Below are 17,624 nucleotides of genomic sequence, written 5' to 3'. Positions count from 1 at the left end.
ATAAAATAGCACTCTGCACTATTTTCCTAATTTAGCCTCTTCAGAGTGTGCATTCTACAACTTAAATTTATAAAATTAAGTGTGAATAAGTATCATTAGGTGTGTCTCTGCTATTCTGCATTTAACATTTATGTGTGTATATAGATATATAAAATTAAAACCCATGCTGCCTTTCTATCAGTGATTTGAAGGTGGTTATCAATTTCAAAGTGGTTTACAAAAATAACAAAATAATTAAATATATGGATGAGCACCCATCTTTTTATGGACTTACCCACAGTAATAAGCACTTTAAATACAGTTTCACTGTGTCCAAGAAGGAGACTGCTCCCTGATAATGACTGTGAGTGACCCTTGTCTCCGCTGTTTTCCATTTCCTTCACAGATGAGGAGGAAGAGGGGGAAGATGAACAGGATGATGCCATTGATAGTACCTATAGCCTTATGGTTAGTTTGATGTGATGGTGAACTTACCCCTAAATGCTTCCTTCAAGCAGCTAAACCTTTCCCTCCACAATTCTGGTTCCTGCAAAAGCCCGTTGAGGGCTGCACAAACACACAGGGCAGTTTAAAGTGGATTTGATGCATGCTTTTCATGCCTTCCGCACCACCTTGTCCTCATCCAGGTTGCAGCCCACAGTCCCCTCACCTCCATCTAATTCAGATTTTCCCAATATCAGTAGATCCATACTAAGGCAATAGAGGCCAACCAAATGTGACAAGGCAGCGTGCAAGCTTTCCAGGTTCTATCGTTAATAGCATGCACACTATTCTGTGATGTTTTGGTTGGCCTTATACAGTGGTACCTCGGTTTTCGAGCATCTCGGAAATCGAATGATTCGTAACCCGGACACCGAAAACCCGGAAGTAATTGCTTCCATTTTCAAATGTGCCTCGGAAGTTGAATGGCTTCTGAGGTGTGTTTCTCCATTTATTCAATGGATTTTGCCGACCACCCATTGATCCTCGGCTTTTGAACATTTCAGAAATCGAACAGTCTTCCAGAAGGGATTACGTTCAAAATCCGAGGTTCCACTGTATACAGTTCAATTTAAAACACTCATGTGTTGTTGTTCATGGACAAAAACATACATGGAAAAATCGGACATGCACTTTTTATACTCTGGTTTTGTACCCAGCCATAGGCTAGTAGCTAGTGACTGGACCAAGGTGACCCAGTGAGCTATATGGCTTTGTAGAGATGTGAATCTGGGTCTCCTCAATCCTAATCATACTTTCTAACCGCTGCAATACACATGCTGTCTGTTTGATCATCATAGACCCCCTCCTTGTGTTCTTCAGCATCACCTAGATTTATTCAGGATTTGGGTTTTTTCCATTTATACATCACTTCTCAAATAGAAAAAGGTCCTTAAGTGATTTACAGTCAAATGAAAACAAACAAACAAAAACAGTAATATGAACATTGTTTTAAAAACATTTAACAGTGCAACACTATATTGTTAGGGGTGCCCAAATGCTTTGGGGGGAAATGTCTTCACCTGGTGTCAAAAAAGATGACAAGGTTAATACCAGGTGGGCCGCCCTAGAGAGAACATTCCATAAATGGGAGCTACTACAGAAAAGGACGTGGGTGGCGCTGTGGGTTAAACCACAGAGCCTAGGACTTGCCGATCAGAAAGTCGGAGGTTTGAATCCCCACGATGGGGTGAGCTCCCGTTGCTTGGTCCCTGCTCCTGCCAACCTAGCAGTTTGAAAGCACGTCAAAGTGCAAGTAGATAAATAGGTACCACTCCGGCGGGAAGGTAAATGGCGTTTCCGTGCGCTGCTCTGGTTCGCCAGAAGCGGCTTAGTCATGCTTGCCACATGACCTGGAAGCTGTACGCCGGCTCCCTAGGCCAATAAAAAGAGATGAACGCCGCAACCCCAGAGTCAGTCACGACTGGACCTAATGGTCAGGGGTCCCTTTACCTTTTACTACAGAAAAGACCTGTCTGGCCATTGGCACCCTCCAGACTTCCCTTGGACGTGGCATGCAGAGAAGGGCTTCAGATGATGATCTCAGGGTGTCAGTTTTTAGCTATAATGGTCCTGAACCATATAAGGCCATATAACAGTCAAAACCAGCACTTTGAATTGGGTCTGGACAAAAATTGGAAGCCAGTGCTGTTGGGCCACCATCATGCCACCTTGTTCCAGTCAATAATTTAGCTGCCTGTTCATATTTCACCTTTCCCAACAGCATATCTGTCACCTGCACCCAGTTTCCCCCCCACCTACCTTGTCCTTTTTGTTGTTGTTGTTTTAACCAGCTTCTGTGCTGTTTCACTAGGCTTCCACATTTACTTTTTACCCTTCCTCTTTCCCTGGCAGTCAAGGTTGGTTCGCAATCAGATCCCCTATTTCATCTGGACCAACCGGCGTGATGTCATTGACTGCCGCCTCCTGCGCAAAGATCAGATGATGAACCACTATGCCAAGGCGGGCACCTTCACCACCAAGGTGGGCAGAGTTTTTGCTTCTTGAACGTCTGGGCCACGCTATCAGAGTGCGAATGGCGCTCCGAGTTGGGAAAAGGAATGTGCAGGATCTGGGCCCAACTGGCTTGTGTATGTGTGCTGTGGGGACTTGGGAAATTAAGCCGCTGCAATCCATCCCTTCTTTCTCAGGTAGGGCTGTGTCTGAACCTGCGAAACCTGCCATGGTTTGACCAGGCTGATGCTGATACCTTTTTCCCACGTTGCTACCGCCTTGGAGCTGAAGATGAAAAGCATGCCTTTATTGGTGAGAACTGTTCACAGTGCTCTCCTTTGGTGGGGTGGGGAAGAGAAGGAAACTCCATGACTCTAGCACAATGGGGACAATGGAATGAGAGATGCCTTATCCCAGAGTAAAGGCCCACCATGTTTTGGGATATACTTTCTACTTTGAAAGTAGTGCAGTAGGAAGTCTGTTTTGATTGTATGTAAGCTGCTTCAATCAAAACAGAACAGTCCCTACCTGCAGGCTTATATTTTTTTTTTTAAAAACAACACAGTTTGAAAGCACGTCAGAGTGCAAGTAGATAAATAGGTACCATTCTGGCGGGAAGGTAAACGGTGTTTCCGTGCGCTGCTCTGGTTCGCCAGAAGCGGCTTAGTCATGCTGGCCACATGACCCGGAAGCTGTACGCCAGCTCCCTCAGCCAATAAAGCGAGATGAGCACCGAAACTCCAGAGTCAGCCACGACCGGACTTAATGGTCAGGGGTTCATTTACCTTTACCTAAGCTGCTTCAATCAAAACAGAACAGTCCCTACCTGCTGGCTTATATTTTTTTTAAAAAAAAAACACAACACAATACGCAAGTGCAAAAGACAGGGAAGGAAGAGGAAATAAAAATTCAGGCATCAGTTTCTAAATATGATGACCAGCTGGCACAAATCAGGGGCAGGAGACACCTGATGGAACTGGGCCTCCAGCAAAGCTAATGAAACAAGCCCTGCTTCCCATCTCCTCCTCTGAGGTAGGTGGATGGAATGGGTGCCCTCAAATGTAAGTTGAGGAACGAGGATAGTTTAGGGGTTCCTTTCCTCCCCGCTCTGGATTCTCACCAGAGAATTATGTGTCCTTCCTCCCTGTTATGGTAGAGGATTTCCAGCTCACTGCAGCCAGGAGCCTTCTCAAAGTGGTGGTGAAACGATACTGGAATGAACCCAACATGACAAGACTGGATGCTAATCAGAATGAGCCCCCAAATTTCCCAGAGACTCCAGGTAAGTGGTAGGAGCTGTGTGTTCAAAAAAGGAACAGCCACAGAGATTTCTCTACCGCCGTCTCCAGCGTGGAGTACCTGGAGAAGGTCCTGGATGGGAGAGCAGAACATGTGATAAATTGCCTTTCTCTTGATATTTTTGCTAATGCCATCAGTTGTGTTCTAGGGGAGACTATTGAGAAGTGGCTATGGACTACTTCCAAAAGTGTAGCCCCCTGGCTTTTTCTCTTAAGATATTTTTCACAGCTGAGTGATCCTTCTCTTGTCTGTGGTTGGGCTGGTCTCCTCTGTGTAAGAAGAGAGAATGGAGTAGAGGTGTTTGACATTGAAATGAACTTTCTTTCCAATGGAGATTAGATCAGAAACTAACTAGAGCATGAGCTTGCTTCAAGTCTTCCATGTGAAAATGTCCTAAGAAAGAAGTGCAATGGAGTTTCTTTATCTGAAGTGAGCTGGGTGGGTGGGTGTAGCTTTTAGGCTCCCTCAGATCACAGATCACTTTTTCCAAGTCAGTTTCCAACCACCACTCCTCAGTGTCCAGCCAGATGCTGACAACTGGGAATCTGTTTGTAAAAAAGACCTAGGTCTCTGTTTGTGACTGTTCGTGTGTGTGTGTGTGTGTTGCTTTGATTTCAGACACTCCAAGTGTCCTTATTTTTCAGGGACAGTCCTGGATTTATGGAAACCATCCTGGTTTCTGATTTGATCCTGAAATGTCCCGCTTCTCTTTAGGACGTCCCTGTTTTCTTTGGAGAAATGTTGGAAGATATGGAGTTATGTGACTCCTGAGCTATCTGACAGCAGCCCTATATAGGGAAGCTGCGTGTGTGTATGTATGTATACGTATATAAATGTTGGAAGCCACCCAGAGTGGCTTGGGCAACCCAGTCAGATGGGTGGGGTGTAAATAGTAAAATTATTATTATAATTGAATAGAATGTCCCTAGTTTCATGGGAGAAATGTTGGAAGGTCTGTGATTTACAGGGAGCAGCAGAAACAGTATCTCAGGCAGTCTTGCTTTGTGTGCCTTGCATAACTGGCTCAACAACCCTTCGTTTTCAAAAGTCAAGCAGTACACCAGCCGGAAGAAAGGGGTCCTGCTCTCATCCCAGCTGATTGAGACTGCGATACATGCCTGCGAGGAACACATGAGCAGCTTGAGGCACCAGGACATTGACAGAGAATCTGGTTCTCCTTTGCTAATGAAAAAGTCACAATGGGAAAAGTTTCTACATGGCTACTACCAGCTAGCCCAGTAAGTATAAGAGATCCTGGAATATACCACACAGCAAAACCATCTGTTCTTGAACCCGGGAAGCCCCAATTCCAGAACTGGATCTTTGTGCAAATTTGTGTCCATTTGCATAGAGTGGAATCCACCAAGTCGACTTTAACTTGGGCAAGGAGACTGCATCTTCCGCTTGTCTCTCCACCCCACTCTCAAAGCCCCCCAAAAAAACTTTATTTGAGGGTATTCAGAAGGCTGGAGGTAGGCAGTGAAAGCTGAAATAATGTTGCACAAGTGGAAGTCCATTCTGTTTATGCATGGACAGCACCTGGGTACAACATCTTCTGTGTGTATGTGCTCATTTCAGTTTAGCAATATTTGTCGCCCCACTTTATTTTTTTGTAGAATCATTTTAGGAAAGAAGGTTTTCGACGCACATACAGATTTTGCATTTAGGGCGCTTTGTTTTGTAGCTTGCCCCTGACAAAAGAGGACACACCGGGCAGGACTGAACCACAAGCTTTGTGTCATTATCTTCTCTGCAGCCACTGCCTTTCTCCTTCCTCCTTGCTCTCTTCCTGCCCTTCCTCCCCCCTCTGAGCATCCTTGGGAATGGGGTTCATGTGATCACGATGGCACGAGGGCAGCCTACATAAACTCTGAAGGGACAATCTTCTAACACAAACAGGGGAATAAACTACACCTATCAGGATTACAGCAACTGGGTATGTAGAGGAAGATACAGGGACTTAATGGGGAACTTGAGGGAAGGACTGGGGTTTGTATTGTGTAAAGAAATTCTTACTCCCTGACTACTGGAAAGTCCTGCCAGATTAAACCTGGATTTTTTTCTAGGGGCATTGAGCAGAAACTCCTTGAACATCTTTCATTCCCTTCACAATTGTGAGAGCTGGAAATGTGGCTCTATTTTCAAACAAAATTTTGCAGGAATTAGCAGACTGAGAAGTGTCCATGCAGAAATTTGTTATGTAGGTTATGTGAATTGTGTTGCGTGAATTAGGCAGTTTTGCTCATCTTTACATGCTCATGCTCTTAATCTCTCTCTCTCTTTGTTTTTGCTTTGTTTTTAATCATCACAAACTGGGGACGATAAATTTGGGGGCTATGTCTGAAAGACTGAAGGGAAATGACTGTCGGACCTGAGTATGAAGGCCCTAGGCATGGGAAACAATGGAGAGAGGAAGGGATTGCAGTTGGGTACTGAAATCTGACAAGGGACGCGGGTGGCACTGTGGGTTAAACCACAGAGCCTAGGACTTGCTGATCAGAAGGTCGGCGGTTCGAATCCCTGCAACGGGGTGAGCTCCCGTTGCTCGGTCCCTGCTCCTGCCAACCTAGCAGTTCGAAAGCACGTCAAAGTGCAAGTAGATAAATAGGTACCACTCCGACGGGAAGGTAAACAGCGTTTCCATGCGCTGCTCTGGTTCGCCAGAAGCGGCTTAGTCATGCTGGCCACATGACCCAGAAGCTGTACGCCGGCTCCCTCGGCCAGTAAAGCGAGATGAGCGCCGCAACCCCAGAGTCGGTCATGACTGGACCTAATGGGGTCCCTTTACCTTTACTGAAATCTGAGCCACCTGGAAGGTTCTCCCAGGTGCTCTATAGCACCTGAGACGTTGTGGTTGAAAATGCTCATGTATCCCAAGCCCAGGGATGGGGAACCTACAGCCTACTCTATGTTGTTGGGCTAAACGCCTATAGGGTGGTATCCCATTGAAGTAGTTCCATCAGCACAAGGACTTTCTCTCCCTGCATGTTCCCACACCCTCTCCAAATATCCTCCAGAGGGTTCAGAGAACCCCAAGAACAGATTTAGGGGGTGCATAGGGGAAGGGGGGGGGAGTTCGTAATGCAGCCAGAAGTCCTTACGCAAATGGAACTATGTTGTCAGATACTGCCCACAATCCCTTGATGTGTTGGCCATGCTGGCTGTGGCTGATAGGCGTTAAAAGGTAAAGGTAAAGGGACCCCTGACCATTAGGTCTAGTCGTGGCCGACTCTGGGGTTGCGGCGCTCATCTCACTTTATTGGCCGAGGGAGCCGGCGTACAGCTTCCGGGTCACATTGCCAGCATGACTAAGCCGCTTCTGGCGAACCAGAGCAGAGCACGGAAACGCCGTTTACCTTCCCGCCAGAGCGGTACCTATTTATCTACTTGCACTTTGACGTGCTTTCGAACTGCTAGGTTAGCAGGAGAAGGGACCGAGCAACGGGAGCTCACCCCGTCACGGGGATTCGAACCACTGACCTTCTGATCGGCAAGCCCTAGGCTGTGTGGTTTAACGCACAGCTCCACCCCATTAGAGTCTAATAATATCTAGAGAGCCACGAGTTCCCTCTGCGACTGCAAGGGCTGTAAATCTGTTAATGGTGCAATGGTCCATTAGGAGGCCATATTCTGAGATTTACCACTTGGTCATAACCGTGCCAATTTCTAGATAAAGCTGTGGTTGAGTCCGGTATACAGCTCATTTCTAGAAGAGCTGCCTGTCCGAACCAAGCAGATCGTGCTGGCAGGAGAATGGGTGGGGTCCTTGCTCTGAGTGTTTGTGTTTGCAGCGAGGGGGCACAGATGGTGCAGACGGGTGCCCATGTCGAGCGGTGCGAAGATGTCCTTCAGAGACTGTCAAAGGTCGTCCCGCAGCTGGACATGGAAGGAGACAGGAACATATGGATTGTGAAGCCGGGAGCCAAGTCCCGGGGCAGAGGTGAGAGAAGCGGAGCTGCATATGGAGGCGAGTTGATAATCCAAAAGAGCATACAGTGGTACCTTGGGTTAAGTACTTAATTCATTCCAGAGGTCCGTACTTAACCTGAAACTGTTCTTAACCTGAAGCACCACTTTAGCTAATGGGGCTTCCTGCTGCTGCCGTGCCACTGGAGCACGATTTCTGTTCTCATCCTGAAGCAAAGTTCTTAACCTGAAGCACTATTTCTGGGTTAGCAGAGTCTGTAACCTGAAGCGTATGTAACCTGAGGTACCACTGTATTAGGGGGAGACTGGGGAAAAATGGACTTGGCAAAGGGCTTGTTCACACTGGGCTTCTTCCTGAGCAGCGGCACCCGGACCACATCCCTGTTGTGTCCTTCTTGAGTTTGCTGTTATTAAAAAATCTTGGTTGCTAAGGCACTGTGCGCAACCGGTGCAGCCCTCACCCAGCAGGCTCAGAGAGGAGAGGGTGTGCTTTCTTGACACCCAGCAGTTGAAATGTGAGGAAGGTTTTTCCGGCCTCTCTATTGAGTTCACACATTCAAATGAGACAGTGAAGGCCAACTGAGAAGGGACTTGCTTACTGCAGTGAATGCAGCCTGCCCTAGTGGCAGATTGAGGTTGCTCAGAGTTAACCCCCAACTACGAATCAGCATTATAGGGTGAGAGCCAAAGTGTCACCAAAACACTTTTGTGTTGTGACTTTCAGATCGTAAGCCCAAAGGCAGATCCTTTCCTATCATTGACATTTGCTAGCCTTTCTTAGGGTTGCCATACACCCAGAATTTCCTGGACATGGCCAGTATTCAGCCCTCGAGTGGAAATGGCAGCCTGTGTTGGTAGTGTAGATTTTGGTGATTGTCATTAAACTTTTGTGTCCAGATTTTCACTTTTTTAAATATGGCAACCCTAGGCCCTTTCTGGAACCGTTTTTTGTTGTTGCTGCCAAAGATAAAAATGCATTCCATTAGTCCTGCCACAACAACCTGATGACCACCTGGTTATGCTGGGCTCCTGATCCTGGTGTGATATGACTGCCACCTTCATGAGTTTCACAGCCACCCTAGTAGTTCTATTTGTTGAGTGGAGGTTGGACACCAGTAACACAAAACATGCACTTTTTTTCTCTTGCCGTCTCCACTGCATCGGCTGTGGAAAGGGTGTTGTCTACCTAGCCTGGCTTCTGCAGAAAGGGTGCCTGAGCTTTTTGCTTTGCTCTGAACTGCTCTGATAGCAAGGATGTGGGGATGGAACGGACGTGGGTCTGTCACGACCGCCAGGGCTTTTGTTTGTTTCTTTCCCAACAGGCATCATGTGCATGGACCGCTTGGAGGAAATAGTGAAGCTAGTGGACTGCGACCCCATGATCGTAAAGGACGGCAAGTGGGTGGTGCAGAAATACATTGAGACGCCCCTGCTCATCTTTGGCACCAAGTTTGATCTGCGCCAGTGGTTCCTGGTGACCGACTGGAACCCACTGACCATCTGGTTCTACCAGCATAGCTACATCCGCTTCTCCACGCAGCCCTTTTCCCTACACAAACTGGACACGTGAGTGTTGGATTGCTTATCTTCTCCACGGCTGGATACAGCTTGATGTGTGTGGTTGGTGTGTGTGTGTGTGTGTGTGTGTGTGTGTGAGAGAGAGAGAGAGAGAGAGAGAGAGAGAGAGAGAGAGAGAGAGAGAGATGCTGCTGCTGCTTTGTGAAGTCTTTGTTCTGTGCATGCCACTCACAGTCTTAAATAGTCTCGTTGATGTCCCGTGAGGACCGCAGATCCACAGAAGAGCATCTGCCTTGCATGCAGAATGGTCTCAGGCTTATGCATTGGCATCTGCAGGTGGGATAGAGAATCTCTCCAGCCTGAATCCTTGGAGAGCTGCTGCCAGTCTGTGCTGACAATACTGAGACAATACTGTCTGGCCTGACAGTACAAGGCAGCTTTCTGTGCTCTTCTAAATTCTGCAGGATCATCCCAGTTATTATTCCCGGGTAAATAGTTTGTGAACTACAGCTCTGACCATTTAAGCAGATTGCAGACCTGCCTGAAACCTTGCGAAGCTCCATATATGTTTTTGTGTGTGTTGTGTTTTAATTCTCTCTTGATAAGGCACCTTGTGAGGGCAATGTGCCCTGACGAGCAGGTGAGAAATCTGTTGCATGAAATTAATCAGCGCTCTCGTGCAGACCCACGTGCTCTGTAGACATTGCCAAAGCAACTTGACCAGCATAATGTAACCGGGAAAAGGCATGTGATGGTAGCTGGCCACTGAATATCTTGGAGAGCCCCAAGAGAGGGCAGCTGAGGGTGGAGAAGAAATGGAGGGTGGGAGAAAGGAAAAAGGAACTGGTGGCCGAGGAGTGAAAATCCAGTATGAGCATGAAAAAGGAGTTGGGAGCCTGGGTGTGGTTGCAGTAATAAGGAGAGTGTACTTCGGGGAGGGATGAAGATAGGGCTGGTTCAGAAAGCCACAAGGGTGCTGTGGGGCTAAAGTAGAGGGAGAGGAGGTTTTTTGGGAAGGGAGAATGCAGAGCAATGCAGAGCAGCCATGCCTTGCGCTTTGCTGGAGCCTAGCAGGGGAGAAATGCCCAAGAAGTACTGTGGTTACCACGCTGGTAAGTCAGCCGCCGGGGGCAGAGCTCTTGTGAACAGGGCTTCTTTAGAATGCAGAATGAGGCTTCTTTGACAGCAGCACATACAGGGAAGAAGTATCTGAAATATACTCAGAGTCGAGAGTGGATTTCATGCTCTTTATTCAGCTCATAGTGGGAGGAGGAATGAAAGTTCCCCCAAAGTATCTGCTTTATATACATTATTTACACAATGGGCTGCACGTGATTGGCTAATTCCGAAATTCTCCTGTAGGCCAATCAGGTTGTGGATTCACTTCCATCTGGAGCTGGATTGGGTGGCTCCTGCAGACCAATCATACTGCTGCATTGTTCTACGACCAATCAGACTGCTGCATTTTGGATCCTATTCAACTCAGTACATAACAGTATCCCTGATCACCATAGATGGGAAGGAGTTGAGAATGGGGAGCAGCTCAGTGGGCGAGCCTCTGTTTTGCATGAAGAAGGTGCCATGTTCAGTCCCCAGAATCTCCTGGTAAGGCTGGGAAAGCCTCCTTTCCAAAATCCTTGAGTGCCGCTGCACTCTTTGCCCCTATAGATGACGCTGAGATAGATGGGCTGATTTTCTGTGTTCCTATTGTGGCTTAGCACACCTCCCGGGTCCCGGGTCCCAATCCTGTATTGTTGCCTGATGCACCTAACCCCCGCCCCTTGTGGACTGATCTTACCCTCCTCTCCAACCCAGCTCCATCCACTTGTGCAACAACTCCATCCAGAAGCACTACGAGAACTCGTTGAACCGCCACTCTGAGCTCCCCCGCGACAACATGTGGTCGTCCGAGCAGTTCCAGGCCCACCTGCGACAGATGGGAGCCCCCGAGGCGTGGTCCACGGTGATTGTGCCCGGCATGAAGGCCGCCATCATTCACGCCATGCAGACCTCGCAGGACTTGGTGGAATTCCGCAAAAACAGCTTTGAGCTCTACGGCGCAGACTTCCTCTTTGGAGAAGATTACCAGCCGTGGCTGATTGAGATCAATGCCAGCCCCACCATGGCAGCCTCCACTGCCATCACTACCCGCCTTTGCGCCAGCGTGCAGGAGGACACCTTGCGTGTGGTCATCGATCGCAAGTACGATCGCAACTGCAACACGGGAGACTTTGAGCTCATCTACAAACAGGTTAGTGCACAGGGCCCAGCTGCCTTAGCTTCAGGGACTGGAATTAGCTGCTTGGATAAAGCATCTCCCCAGTCTACCTTATTTGCCTTGCACTGGCTCTGCCCCCCTTTCCTTTGGGTTCTTGCTCTGCCACCATCTGGTAGCCTTCAATGCAGATGGCTCATCCTTTCTGCAGGCTGATTAGGTGCCTGAGGAGCCAGCTGGCAGGAATGGCCAACAGAAAGCTAAGGGAGGTCATTCAGAGCTGTCTTCAGTGCCTCATGGAATGGGACAGGACCTCAAAGTAGGCCTGAGTTTCTTCTCTACAGAGTGTGCCTTGATTGGTTGGGAGGCAGCACCACACACAGACTTCCCCTTTCTTCCTATATATATAGAAACCTAAGGCTGTTGTCATGCTTTGCAGTTCACATGCTTTGCAGTTGACCATGCCAACTCCAGTGTGACGAACACAGGCAGGAGAGCAAGGAAGCACTGCTGGTGGCAGGCAGCCCAGGAAGGAGGGAGAGGCACTTCACAGAGCAGTTTAGCAAGCCGTTATGAAGCATCCCTTGCCCTCTGTTGAAAGGCATTTGGGGTTGGGATGCACTGTGAGGGGAGGAGCAGTGTAAAGAGAGAGGGGTTTGGTCAGGTGTGGGAGAAGGGCAGCTGGCAAAGGGGTTGGTGGATAGGCTGGGTGAGTGGAGTGAGCAAGCTTGGCAACCTCTAGTTGCTAGTCCAACCCCGTGCAGTGCAGAAATCTCATGCTCTTCCTACTGAGCCTTCCAGATTGGAAGCAGACACTGTCCTGAATGTACCTCCTGCGGAACTGCAGTGGATGGCCTCCTCTGGGTCATTCTGCTGTGGCATCAGGTGGAGTTGGATCATTCCTTCACTCTGGTGCAGAGATGCTCCAGAATTACCTATTCTTGGAGGGGGCTTATGGGAAGGAACATCACAGGACCCTTTTTAACAATTCGGTTTTTTGAAAGCACCCTAGTGGTTCTCTCGAGACACGCCGTAGCATGTATGTGGTCACAGTTTGGGAAGGGTTTCTTTGGGCCTCCTCTGCACCAGACACAGATGCATCCCAGGGACCATTTCTGCTTGACGACAACAACAACAATTTATTATTTATACCCATAGCTGTCAACTTTCCCCTTTTCTTGCAAGGAATCCTATTCGGAATAAGGGAATTTCCCTTACAGAAAGGGAAAAGTTGACAGCTATGTTTATACCCTGCCCATCTGGCTGAGGTTTCCCAACCACTCTGGGTGGCTCCCAACAGAATATTAAAAACACAATAACACATCAAGGGCTGCCTTCAGATGTCTTCTAAAAGCCAGATAGTTGTTGTATTTCCTTGACATCTGATGGGAGGGCGTTCCACAGGACGGGCGCCACTACCAAGAAGGCCCTCTGCCTGGTTCCCTGTAACCTCGCTTCTCGCAGTGAGGGAACCACCAGAAGGCCCTCGGAGCTAGACCTCGGTGTCCAGTGATGAAACCGTGTCCCCAAAGCCCCGTCTCAGGATATCTCTCTCAGCCTTGTGGCAGCTTTGCAAGCCAGGGCCGCCGAGAATCCCTGCTGCCCTGCCCCTCTGAGCTGGAGGGGTGCTTGGCAGCCTCACCCTGTTTCCCTCATCTCCCCAGGCAGCTGTGGAAATCCCTCAGTACGTTGGCACTAGCCTTTTGGTAGAAGGCTCCACCGTCAAGAGGCCTCCGCTCCAGAGAAGCCCCGTGCCTAGCGACGCCAGGAACAGCAGCGGGCCGCCCAAGCCCAAGCCCAAGCTGATCTACCGGCGCAGTAACCAGGATACCCCACGAGCCCCCACCCCGTGCTGGGCGTCCGCCAACGGCAAGGCGACCGAGCCTGCGGCTCCTGGGAAGGAGAACAAAGCCCGGGAGAAGGCGCCCGGCAGCAAGGTCCCCGATTCGACGTCCGCAAGGTTCAAGCTGCCCAGCAAGCTCAGCGCAGCCCCCCGCAACCGGAAAGTGCTGATGGCCCATAGCATAGCTACCACCACGGTCGTCCCGGGGGGCAAGTTGTCCGGCCCGGCTCAGCTCTGTGCCACGTCCAGCTCCCAGAGCCTAGCCCCCCAGGAGACCGCCCTCCACCAGGCCAAGGATCCCAAAGGCGCCAGCACGGTGGCTCCGGTGCCCAGCAAGGCAGCCCCGATGCCAGGTAGGGAGTTGTGGCTGAAGATGCGGTCGCAGGAAATGGGTTCTCTCCCCCTCTCTCCTGACCTGGCGGCCTCTCGCGCTCCCTTCTCTTCCGCCTACCCCGTGAGGCTCAGGGTGCAGCAGCACCTGCGCAACTTGATGCACAGCATCCCTGTGCCCCCAAATCCCCCGTCCCCCCCGGGCATGGATTTAGCTTCAGCCACCGAACTCACTGCCATCAGAGCGTCTATGATCCGAAGGCGGCAGCAGAGGGAGGGCAGGAGCCCCCATTGACCCAGGAGCAGCCCTCGTTCGGGGCTTGTCGCCGCAGGCAGGAATCATGCTACACACACATATATAAATAGATACATATTTATATATATTTATAGGGTCTGGGCAGCACTTCTCAACGTGGGGTTGTATGGAGAGGGAATCATGTTTTCTTAAGAGCTAGACTCTCCATCCCAATAAAGGACTTTGAAGGAACGTTGGCCACAGTGTGTGATGGCAGGGAGTGGGCCAGAGGAGGAGGTCGGATGAACCGCACACTTCTTGCCCTTCTGTCAAACTTTTATGGTCGAGGAACCACCCATTTGGTTGAATTTAGTAGGAATGTACAACAGTATATACCAAATATTTCTTCAAGGAATGAAGCATAATGCATGAATAACCAATGACTAGCAAAATTCAGGTGACCAAGCCGAGGTGGTATGAGAACAGAATGCTGAACTTAGATGGGCCCCGATCCAGCAGGCTCCTCTTGTGCTTAGCTTATCCTAAACATGATCCTAAATATCATTCATGGTTAGGGATGCTCTTTAATGCAAAAAAAAAAAAAAAGTTTTTAAAGCTGGCCCTTTTCACTCTCATGAAATTCCTTATCCTCACAATGGACTCCTGCTTTTCCCTCTTGAGGCATTCATTGTTTTTGTGTGTTACAATCATGAACGATACATGCAAGCCCCACTCCCTGCCAGAAGTCACAGTCATCTTATTAATAGCCCTCCATGAGTTAAAGGACATTTTTCAGAAGCAGGCAGTTCGCCATATAAATACTGGGGGTTGTATTAAACTTTTACTTAAAAGTTGGGCTGGATCCAACTACGGTAAGTAGCTCTGCTATTGATAACCAGTGCAAGGACTCCTGCTGGCACACTGGGACTCCTCCCCCCCCCAGAACCCCCCCCCCAAAAAAAAAATCAGCTTAGGGTGTATGTGGTTGGGACCACCCCAGAACAGAACATGGGGTCATTCTGTCAAGCAAACAGAAATGTTTGCACTGCCAAAAGGTTTGTTTTAGCGTGATGTTGAATTCCTCCCATTGAAAGTAATGGCCATCATTAATGTAGGTCCATTAATTTCAATGGATCCACACTGAATATAATTGAGTATAACTCAGAGAACCGGAATGTACTGGAAAGGGTAGAGCTTGCCATTGGGCCCTCATAGCCTCTTAAAATAATCGGCCAAATAGGGTTTGTGCCTCCGAGGCCATTGTAGGCTTGCCAGTCTTCTTTAAAAATACCCTTTGCCTTTAACACTTGTGTGATGGACTGAATCCAACAGGTGAAACTTGCCTTGTCACTGAATTTCCATTCCAAGGGGACTGCCTGTGTCTTTAACAGTTGCATGACAGGCCTGAACTGATAACAATATACAGCATTGGAGTGTTCAAAGTACACACCCACTATTCTTTATGTGCACAACAGAGAGGTGTGAGCAGACCTGGAACACAGGGGAATATTAAGGTTTGCAAACATGCAAAAAAAATATGTAGCTTTGCTCAGCCCATAAAACACCATGGAGACAGTTGGACTCTCTCGTTTTCATCAGTCACCAGCCTCCTCCAAAGCTCTTGCCAAAAGTATTGCTTCCTTTCATCGTTTGTTGTACATTTACGCTCATAGTGGCCTAGAGTCGAGGCATTTCATCCCTGAGTAGGGCTCAAAGCTCACAGGTTGAGATGAGTGTGTCTTTCAGCCCGCAGGTTCTCAGTCAGGTGCCTGTCCACTGTGGTGGGCCTCTTCAGTGGTGTATATGGTATGTTGTGACATGTCCCACACCTCCCTGCATTGACCGCTGCTTCTTGAGTCTTGGGCTTTGGGGCCTGCGAGTGGCTGTTGGGGTTAAATTGCTGTGAGTTTTGCATGGGCTCGTTTCTTCCCTTCCTTTCCCCTGCTGTTGCAAAAGGAGCTGGGCCAGGGCTTTCCTCTCATTTGGGAGGCCGTTGCACAATTCTGTTTTGGGTTGTTGTTGTTTTTGCCAATGGCTAAAAAGCGGCCGTCCATCTGCGCGGAAGGGGCGCTCTTTTTAGAACGTTTTAGAGCTTTCCGGGGTCTCTCAGCATCAAGGCAACGTGCTCTATTATTGGTTCCTCCCCAGGCCTGGCTGCAATTCACAAGCTCCCCCGCCTCCTCTGCAACGGGAAAGCCATGGCAAGTTGGCAAGTGCTGTGCGGCTCCAGAGCTGGGCCTCGGCGGCGGCTTCCTAGAACTCCCAAATTCTTCTACCGCAAGGTGGTCATCTCATGCCAGGCTCAGGTATACACCGAGTCCCTGAGTGCTCACGGGACCACACTCCTGCCCCGAGAAGCCCCACTGACCGGCATTTCCCCTCTCTGCCTGCCTCCTTCTGCATCTCCATCCTTGGAGGCTGTCGAAAGCTGCTTCCCTCTGTAGAACACATCTTGCAGCTTCGAGCAGGAGCCGAGAGGTCACCACAAACACCCCACACCCCCTCTTTGGACATGCTTCTCCCCTCCCAGACCAGTAACCACTGATCCTTCCCTCACCCATATGTCTAGGATGTGCAACACCTGCCACCCCTGGTACCGGTACCAGCTTTTGAAAATCAGATGTCTGTATTGCCTCCAGTGGGGGGAAAAGGAGACTATGAAACCACATGCAATAACTCCGCCACGGCAGCCGACTTGATGCCGTCAGGCTTGGTAAAAATTTGAGGAGGAACTCCGAGAGAGTTGCACGTAGAAATCCACTCTGGCTTGGAACTTTGAGAAGACCTCTAGTGGGTCGTGCAGTGCCTGAATCAATTGTTTGTAGATTCTAAAGATGACCGGGTCTCTCTTCTGCTTCCCCGAAACAACCGCCAGGCTGCAGAATTAGCTTGCTCCTAGGCTCTTCCCCATCACACGATTGATAACTTTTGGAAGTCTTCCAACCATCGATGTGAAAAATGGGGCACCCTGGGAGACCCAGCGGAAGGCGAGAGTTGCAAAGCCATGGAGAAAGAAGATCAAAACTGCTGAGAGCGAAAGAGACCCGTTAGGTCATAAGAGGGCTCTATCTCACATGCTAAAACAAAGAACCATGCTTGCTGCCCTCTGCCTTTGTCAGTCCTTAACACAGGGATCAGCATCCGGTGTGTCTGGAGGACAACAGGGCTCCCCGAATCTGACCACTAACCAGCGCCCACTGCTGCCAACTCGGAGGCAAGAGTATATGTGCAGAGGAATTCAAGGTTCACAAAGCTGGGGACAGCTTGATACCATCTATCATGTCCTCAAAATAGCTTCCCAGTAAATACTAATTGCTAACCAGGGCATTAAACATGGATGATAACCTGGCCAGCTTCTAAGTAACCAGCCTGTAAATACACAATTGTCTCTGACAATGAGAGATGCAGTGTAAAAATAGGTGGTGGACAAACAAGAGAAATATTGGCTTTAATACCAGTACAGTCGTACCTTGGAAGTTGAACGGAATCCGTTCCGGAAGTCCGTTCGACTTCCAAAGCGTGGCTTCTGATTGGCTGCAGGAGCATCCTGCAGACAATCAGAAGCCGCACCAGATGTTCGGCTTCTGAAAATTGTTCGAAAACCGGAACAATTTCTATTGTTCGGGAGCCGAAACGTTCGAGTTCAAAGGTGTTCAGCTTCCGAGGTTCCATTGTATAGGAATTTCCAGTGCTATTTTTCTAGAAAAAAGAGGTGCCGGAACTTACCATGAATGCCTCCATTGTTCTCTTAGAAAGGCAATAGTGAGAGGTGCCGGAACCAGGTTCCAGCGAGTTCATGCTGAAAAAAAGCCCTGGAAATGTCT

At 49.0% G+C, this 17,624-nt stretch overlaps 1 protein-coding gene across 1 annotated transcript in view; it reads left to right on the top strand.

The window, feature by feature from the left end:
* Positions 1-17,148, top strand: part of LOC128408720 (tubulin tyrosine ligase 3-like) — a 38,857-nt gene extending 21,709 nt beyond the window's left edge. The window contains exons 11-21 of the mRNA XM_053378744.1: positions 386-447; positions 2,335-2,463; positions 2,631-2,745; positions 3,590-3,715; positions 4,781-4,970; positions 7,524-7,672; positions 8,982-9,225; positions 10,993-11,428; positions 13,057-13,588; positions 15,949-16,106; positions 16,370-17,148. Coding sequence (XP_053234719.1) covers positions 386-447; positions 2,335-2,463; positions 2,631-2,745; positions 3,590-3,715; positions 4,781-4,970; positions 7,524-7,672; positions 8,982-9,225; positions 10,993-11,428; positions 13,057-13,588; positions 15,949-16,106; positions 16,370-16,525 — 2,297 coding nt within the window. The 3' untranslated portion in view covers positions 16,526-17,148. The remainder of the gene's footprint in view (positions 1-385; positions 448-2,334; positions 2,464-2,630; positions 2,746-3,589; positions 3,716-4,780; positions 4,971-7,523; positions 7,673-8,981; positions 9,226-10,992; positions 11,429-13,056; positions 13,589-15,948; positions 16,107-16,369) is intronic.
* The last annotated feature ends 476 nt before the right edge of the window (positions 17,149-17,624 follow it).

The sequence above is a fragment of the Podarcis raffonei genome, chromosome 2, assembly GCF_027172205.1.
Source record: "Podarcis raffonei isolate rPodRaf1 chromosome 2, rPodRaf1.pri, whole genome shotgun sequence".
NCBI classification, from domain to species: domain Eukaryota; kingdom Metazoa; phylum Chordata; class Lepidosauria; order Squamata; family Lacertidae; genus Podarcis; species Podarcis raffonei.
The sequence above is the reverse complement of the archived record's forward strand: the minus strand, read 5'-3'. Positions and strand labels throughout refer to the sequence as shown.